The 8,441-nt window shown below is 38.5% G+C and overlaps 1 protein-coding gene across 1 annotated transcript; it reads right to left on the reverse strand.

Annotated features, from left to right (window-relative positions):
* Positions 1-3,125: 3,125 nt before the first annotated feature.
* Positions 3,126-8,131, reverse strand: RAD51AP1 (RAD51 associated protein 1; the record flags this gene model as incomplete). Its single annotated transcript, XM_010151403.1, has 7 exons — positions 3,126-3,249; positions 4,095-4,241; positions 5,108-5,263; positions 5,489-5,638; positions 6,364-6,438; positions 6,773-6,882; positions 7,990-8,131. Coding segments are annotated over 7 exons (904 nt in total), but the record flags the coding sequence as incomplete, so codon positions are not given.
* Positions 8,132-8,441: the final 310 nt, after the last annotated feature.

The following is an 8,441-nucleotide window of genomic DNA, read 5'->3' on the forward strand; positions in this document are numbered from 1 at the left end:
GGCACCAAGGTCATAAAGAAATATTGCCAAAAGCCAAACAAAAAATTTTTGATTTTGCAACACCACAAAATGAAAAAGGAATACAAGTCATTGATGCTGATTACTGGGGAGAAATTAAAGTTACATTGCTAAACAGTGGTATTCAAGACCTGCTGATTCAGCCACAGGATAGGATCGCCCAAATTTTAATTCTACCTGTTCTAAAATCCAAGGTGGTTAAAAGACAAGCCCCGCAGATAACAACTGTACAAGGTGACAAAGGATTTGGATCTACTAGCGCTTTTAACAACGGAGCTGAAGTATGGGTGCAAGGACCTAATGGTCTTCCCAAACCAGAAGATGCTGTAGCTACTGGAAAAGATAATACCAGCTCTGTAACCAAATCCAGGCGGGAAAAATGGGAATATGTTCCTGCTCATAAATGTTATCTTTGAGAATGATATTATGATTATCTAGTTTTGTTTTACAGAAACAACTAATTCAGATCATGACCATGATCTTCATCCTTTGATCATGGCCCATTTAGGTGATGTCATTACCCCAGGATGCTACATGGAAAAGATGAATAATTCCATACAGTGGAATTGGGAAAACAGTACAAAACCCTGACGGCAAGATAATTACACCTGTAAAGCAAATCAACGCTGTCCAGTAGTGAACTTGATCTTTTCACCTGGAGTGACTGCGTGGCAACCCTTCAGCTACGAAAGGCAATACCGAACTAACGCTGACGATGTAACTCCCCAAATGCTAGTGCCATCAAATGTTGTAATCTTTCTCTTACTAATATAGGTTCTCCAAGATTGACATACGAGTCTTGTTGTAATAATACCTATAGTTTGCATGATTTTAGCAGTAGTGGTAATATAACATTTGCTACACTAAATATCTTGGTTTGCATAAACACTATAGAAATATGGAATAGGTCGGCATGGGCTGAATATACATACAACTGTCTCACAGAATCATTCTGCTATTAATACTGATCCTTTGTCAAGATACCAGCAACCTGTGTTTCGGTTGCACAACACTATCAGGAAAAAAAAAAATGTTATTAATCCATCCTTTAACTGTAGTTACACTGCTAAAGCAAATCTGTGTGTGCTTTGCCATGGTAGCGACTTGTCCCTGGATGAGGCAGGTGAAGCTCTACATTGACATCCAGGTGACAGAACCGGGGCTGGCCAAGCGCCTCCTACCAACTCAAGGGCAAGACGGGGTTGGCCTCTGTGTTTGCCAACAAGATCTTTTAGCTCTGCTATCGGCTGCAACCCAGCAGGCATTGAGGGGTGGGGACACACGCCATACCAGACCTTGATGTGAGGGATGGCCTCCTTTGCTACAAGAGGGCTGTCCAGGAGGGGAGAGCAGGCCAAGCATCCTGTGGTGGGCATGAATCAGGGAATGGTTGTGATTGGAAAGGACCTCTTGAGATGACCTAGTCTGACAACCCCTGCTCAAGCAGGGTCACCTACAGCAGACTGTCCAGGACTGTGTCCAGTTAGGTATTGACTGTCCACAGCTGGAGACTCCGCAACCCCTCTGGGCAAACCTGTTGCAGGGTTTGATTAACCTCACAGTAATAAAGATGAGATAATGACCTAATCCTTTATTAATTACTGTGTCTTATACTTCTCATGAGCAGTAATCAAAGGACCGAATGTAGTGAAAATAGCTGATTGCTGCTCACGACTCATTACTGCTTCTATACTTACCCACCTCTTCGAAAGGCAACGTGAACGTGCGGACAACATCATATTGTGTGTTGACTGGACGTGGCTCGATGTTCGGTCTCATCCTGGGCACCTGGCCAGCGTTCTGGGTTGGATTGATAATGGAAACGTAACAGCCTGCAAGTTCACAGGGCTTGTGCCAGTCTTTTGACTGATGTAAGGTGTCTGTTGCTTGCCATAAAGCAGGAGCCCCTCAGGCTGACTCCTGAAGCCTCACCTATGCAGGTTGTAGGACCTTCCCAATTACCACAGCTCTCCAGGGGCCAGCTGCTGAGGGGCTTCCCAGCTGAACTGTGAACCCGGATGATGGTTTTTGAGGTGGTAATTGCTGATGTATCCTTTTCTTAATCACTGTCTTGCTGCACAGTAATGAACTGGTGCATCACAACAAATTTGTCATACCACAGTTTTACTTCAGGCAGCACTTGCCTGTGTAATTCCCCTGAACAGGGCTATAGATTCCTTTCTTCATGCAATTCACTCAGTCACCGCCAGATCCCTTAAGCAATACAGGGACAAATGCATCTGCTGTGTCTTCTGACAGAGCCAATATGCTTGGATAGGAATTCATTTACAGTGTGGACTAGTCAGTTTGAAAGCTCAGTCTCACTACCCAGTAACGATCACTTCAACCCTTTACAAAATCCACTACATATGGTATAATGGTCTTGAACGAAGAGCGAGGAGCTGAAAGCAAAATCCTCGGTCTGAACCGGACTGAAGCTGTTGACTTCCAATAAGAGCATGCACAAGCAAAAATATTTGCAGGACTGTAGCCAAAACTTAGAAGAGATTTTAAAAATGAATAAAGTAATATGATTAATTAGACTACATAACGTATTTTATTTTTTTTTTTAAATAAAACATTCTAAAAAACATTTATAATACATTAAAAGAATCATTAAAATCCACATATAAGATATGTAAACATTAACATATATTGAGAAAGTGGTGACAAACTTCTCAAGAAGGGAGTGGAACTTCACTCTTCCAAGAAATATTTAAATGTGACTTTCACTTGTGTTACGAATTCATTTGAGATATCAGATTCCATACCACTATCCATACCAGTGCTATCTAGCCTATTTTAATGCCAAGAGTTTAGATATCAGAGAATTAAAATTATCACAAACCCACATCTCTGAGTATAATTTATCAAAGAGCTGGTGATCCAGATGTCACCTTGATTAAATACTATTATTATTCAGCAGCACTTAAGGATTCCTAGCATTTTGCAGCACAAAAATGCATTAAAGTATTAGGCATGTACAGAAACAACAGTCCTCCAAAACGGACGATGCCATGAAGCTTTTGCTGCCCACCCTCTGTTTATAAGCAAAACACTTTCCAAAGTCTTTTCCTTCGCGTGGCAGCTTGTCACTGACCACCTACCTGCTGGCAGCACTGGGATGCAGTGGTTTGACTCTCGCTAGTCTGGAGAGGCCGAGTCTAAGACACTGAGTAGGCGACTTAACCAAAGCGAATTTCATGGAGTTACTACTGCTTCCCGATGCAGCTGAAAATAATTTTAAAATAAAGAGGTGTAAGGAGTTTATGGTGGAGGGAGATCATGTAACTGTTGTCTTCTTACAGTTTTCACAGCAGAACAAAAACAGTATTCTAAAGGTACTGCAAAAAGGTCTGAACAACATCTCACAAAGGCACACGAAAACCAGTGTACCCACTGGGAATCCATCTGGGAGCCAATGCAGCAGGTATGGTGCACGGTTTTAAGTAACCAGCAACACACTCGAGTGACACTGGACAAGCACATAAAAACTGCTCCCGGTGCACATTTTCAGGTGCTCCACAGAGAATCACACAATTGACCACAATTCCAAGTGGGAGAAGATAGCTTTAACAGAAAGGAGCCCAACAGAAAGAAACGTGTACAGAAGAGTAAGCATGAAGGAAAATGAAAGGAAGAGGCAGGAGACAGCAGCAGCATGCCCAAACACCTGAAGAAAATAAAGCGCCTAAACATTTGCTTTACTACAGCAGTTAAAACACTCCAATGTTTTTCTAATACTAATTTTTTTAGATTAGATAATAATGCAGCACGTACCAGAGACAGAGAAAGCTCTTATTAAGAGAGAAATGGCCCCAAGACAATCTCTTGATTAAGACTTGATCCACACCCTGGAAAATATATTAGTAACCTCCCCACATAAAGGAGTTCTGGATAATGCTGCAAGAGGACAAGAAGCATGGAGACAGATTTTAAGAAAGAGAGAAAAGCTAAGGTCAAAGGAACACTTTTCCCTAAAAAAAAAATACTGTTTGTTTGTTTGCTTTTAGAAGAGAGTGCTAAAAACTTAAGTCAACTAATGTATCTGTTTACAGTTACAATCTTACAGGTACCTGGTGGTATCCACTTGGGCTTCCTGTCAGTTACAGGACTTGATGTATGCAAAGGCCTCCCAACTGGTTCTGAAGGACTGGACACCATCTTTTGTGCTGGCTCACATTTTTGTTCCGTTATCCGTGAAGAAGAAACTACAGGTGATACTTAGTTGAAAAATAAAAGCAGCCTTAGAAGGATACCCTTTAGCAGAGAAACCACCACACTACCTTAAGAGTTCAGATCATTGCACAGCACGAGCTCTCTGCAACGAGTGACATAATGAGGATGATGCTAGATTGTCACCTCTTTAACCTACATATTTATAGTCAGTCCTGTCACACCCCGGAATTTCAATGCTGTTTGAAAATAAGCATTGTAGTAATTTCTTCTTGAACACCTGCCAGATACCAAATTTCTAAGGGGGAAGATGCAGCTACACAAAGCAAACCATTCCTTGTCATAACTAATTTTAAACTAAATTACATGTTGTAAACTGAGGCCTGAAATTAAAATGCATTACTGAGTCAGACCCAAGATTAACACCATGATAAGTAAATTGTTCACACAGTGAACAATTAACTCTGAATGGCATGTATAACTGATGTTTTTCACAAGGTGGTTAGTAGAACTAGCATCGTTTAGCTATCCTTGAATTAAAAATTCATAACTGCAGTTGCAAAATGAGGCTCTGAGATTACCTTCCTTTTTAAAAAATCCTCAGATTTTAAAAATCTGAGGATTTAAAAATCTCCACTGTTATTTAACCTTTTCTTAAAAGCTAGATACAGTTATACAAAAAGAAATTAAATCTGTCTATCCACTTTTGTCTGAATTTGCACTAGTCTTTCAGTGCAAATAAAAGGAACTTTTATTGTAAAGAAGTCTATTTCAAAAAAGCTAGATACAGTTATACAAAAAGAAATTAAATCTGTCTATCCACTTTTGTCTGAATTTGCACTAGTCTTTCAGTGCAAATAAAAGGAACTTTTATAATAAAGAAGTCTATTTCAAATTTATAGTACAAACTCACCTGTAGTATTAATCTTGGATTTGAAAGTCGTCTTCTCTCTTACAGCTGGCACCTTTTGTTTGGTTTTCTTTTTATTTCCTTTGGCTTTCTTCTTTTCCACAGCAAAGTCTTCATCATCACCTTCACAATAATCTGAATCCTCTTCTGACTCCTCACCTACAGCAAGGAATACGGATGCCATGTCTTCACAGGAAATACAGTTTACTATTACTCCAGGGCCTTCTAATCACATTCTGGACATAAAGAACCAGGATATCTTAAGGCTGTAGTAAAACAAATCTTCACACATGTATATGCTGAACTGAGAAAGAAAATATAACCTAAGTGTAAGCCATCACATTCAAAGCACATCTAAGGAGAGAGTGTTTATCGAGAACTTACTGGGTACAGCATCTGGCTCAGAGTCAGTAGCATCCTCTCCGTCATCACTGCCAACGGACAGTAATTTCCGATCTGCTGCAACTTTAGAGGCTGCTGTCCTTTGCCCGCAGTCATCCCTAAGTACGTCAGCATCCATAACCTGATCGAGACCTAGAAAACAGAAGGTTGTCTAACTATTTCAAATTCACAGAAAATCTATTCTCCTGTTCAAAAAAAGATCAGGTATTTGAGTCCCCAGAATTCATTTTTGTGATTCTGAATTACACTATACACAAGCATATCATCGGCACTTGTTTTCAGGTGACTCTCGTGTTACTCTCAACTGACCAAACCACACTTTCTGGTTGTGAAAGTCAGCAAAATTTACCAGTAATGAAGCTAACAAAAGGAAATGTGCCGGTTTTAGTTGGAACAGAGTTAAAACTAACTCTAAAGCACGACAGGACAAGAAACCAAAATTAAGCTAGAAAAATGAAAAAGTTTCCAATGGCACAGCAAATGTTTTGGTCATGTTTATTTGATGCTTAGGCATTATGGACCCAACAAGGAGTGGAGGGTAAGTGTGGCTCCTTGAAGAAGTATGTAAACTCAGCATCTAAAAACATCACGTCTGTTACTTTTTATAACCAACATTTAGTGACCTGTAACAATCTCATTCAGTAATCCACATGTTTTCAGCAATCCACTATTTTAAGACTAGGACCAAATTCTTTGTGACAAAATTAATGCATCCTTCATTCTACAGCCTGTATTTAAGATACCCTCTTTTTTTTTCCACAGAAGAGAAAACCAGAAACCAATGGAAACAGAGATAAGCTACTTAAATCCATCTTGAAATGCTGTTTCTGAAAAAACAGAGTATGAGAAGAACTTACCTAAAAGTTTACTGTCTACACTGCAGTTGGAAAAAAGAGGTCTCCCATGTCCATTTTCTGATTCCACATTCTTACCTGTTTTAGGATCCAGAAAACAAACAAACAATAATAAAAAATGGTAGCATACAAACCCCACATTATTAGAAGTCAATATATTAAGAAATGAAAAGAGCTAACGTTTTTATATGTCTCTAATCAAATTGTATGTTTGGAAAATCTTCTTTAAGAGTTAATTTTCACATAAAAAACCCCAAGAACATAAGAAGACAGGCACTACCGAGAAATCTTTGTTTCCTTATCATGACATCTTGAAATAAAACATTTCTTTCAACCCTTTTCACTGTAAAATAAATTATGTTCAAATTCACAACATATAAATAAAGGGTATGGCATTGAACTGTAAAATAACCTTGTTCTTCTGGATTTTGGACCTCAAGGATATTTGCAGATTTTTCTTTGACGGATAAGGCTAAGGCAACTTCCAAATCTCTTTGATATAGTTTGTCATCCAAGGATATCCTGGAAACAAACCCAAAACACATGCTAAATAATATAACAATGACATAAGTGTTATAGATCTATTTGTGACTTACTGAATTTTTTAAAATTCAAAATACTTGTAAAGAGATGAATATTTCCATACATACTTATAGCACATCACATTGTGAATATTACCTCCTGAAAAGATTTAGACAAAATACACACTAATAGTTAAAGCATACTATATTTTAAAATATTATCATTTCAAAACTCTGTGTGTGTGTATATATTCTATGATTATATATATATATATATAAACTAATAACTGGTATTATCACAGAAAAAGGCGATGATATTTGTTTGAAATACCAACCTAAAATGCAATATCCATACACAACTTCAACACCAAATGAAATGTAATATTCATACACAACTTCACCACCAAAATAATCAGATCAGTTTTTTCATTGACACTGACTTTGTATTTTCTATCAAGTTTTCAGTATGTTCTTTTTTAAGGAGTCAAACTTGCCTTTGTATTTCTCAGTTTTAGGAGTAACTCAGAATTGTTAAAGTTATTTTGCAGTGTAGAGGTATGGAGACAGGATCAGACCTGCAAACGTGTTCCTGCAGGTGCAGGCTGCTTGCTGGAGTCATAGAATCGCAGAATGGTTTGGGTTGGAAGGGACCTTAAAGATCATCCAGTTCCAACCCCCCTGCCATGGGCAGGGACACCTTCCACTAGACCAGGGTGCTCCACGCCTCATCCAGCCTGGCCTTGAAGACAGCCAGGGATGGGGCACCCACAGCTTCTCTGGGCAACCTGTTCCAGTGCCTCACCACCCTGTCCAGGAAGAATTTCTTCCTGATATCTAATCTAAGAATTAATCTAAGAGTCCTTTCGTGCTGTAATGAAACAGACACAGCTCACCACTGAACTCAGGCAAGTATTCCCGACTCTGTGCCTAATTATGTTATCCCTCATTTACAACAATACCAATAAAGCTGAAAACCTTTATCACACTAATAGGCTAATTGTTTATCTTCAGCTGTTTAAAACTCTGAGGGGGAAAAGTAAGCCAAAAACATTCACTGTTACCGAAATCCAGCTTGACAGAGAGTTGACCACATTCCAACATTTCTTACCTTTTACTAGGTGTCTGCTTTTGCGATGGACTCAATTCTTTCGGTGGCTTTTTTTGCTTCTCTTTTTTCTCCGTCTTTGGTTCCCTGAGTTGTGTTCTTGACTTTTTGCTTGAAGGCGCAGCTATACACGCAAAGTCTTCATCTAGTTGAGAAAAAGCAATAAACTTTCATAAGTTGTCCTATATTCTTCTATATGGCCAAAATATGTCATTCAACTTAATTTCATCACACACTCAAAATATACAAAAAACGACCTTTTATGAAATAGATTATATTTTGAAATTAATCCTAATTTAACTGAATTCTGTTTTTGAAGAACACAACCATGATTACACTATTCTTAAATGTATTTTAAATTAAAATTTAACAAGACCTCTTTTACATATATTTTTATTCAAAAGGTAATTATTCCACTTTTTATTACCAATATGGCAATAAAGCTTCAATTTCCA

The sequence above is a fragment of the Eurypyga helias genome, unplaced genomic scaffold (assembly GCF_000690775.1).
Source record: "Eurypyga helias isolate BGI_N326 unplaced genomic scaffold, ASM69077v1 scaffold8955, whole genome shotgun sequence".
NCBI lineage: Eukaryota > Metazoa > Chordata > Aves > Eurypygiformes > Eurypygidae > Eurypyga > Eurypyga helias.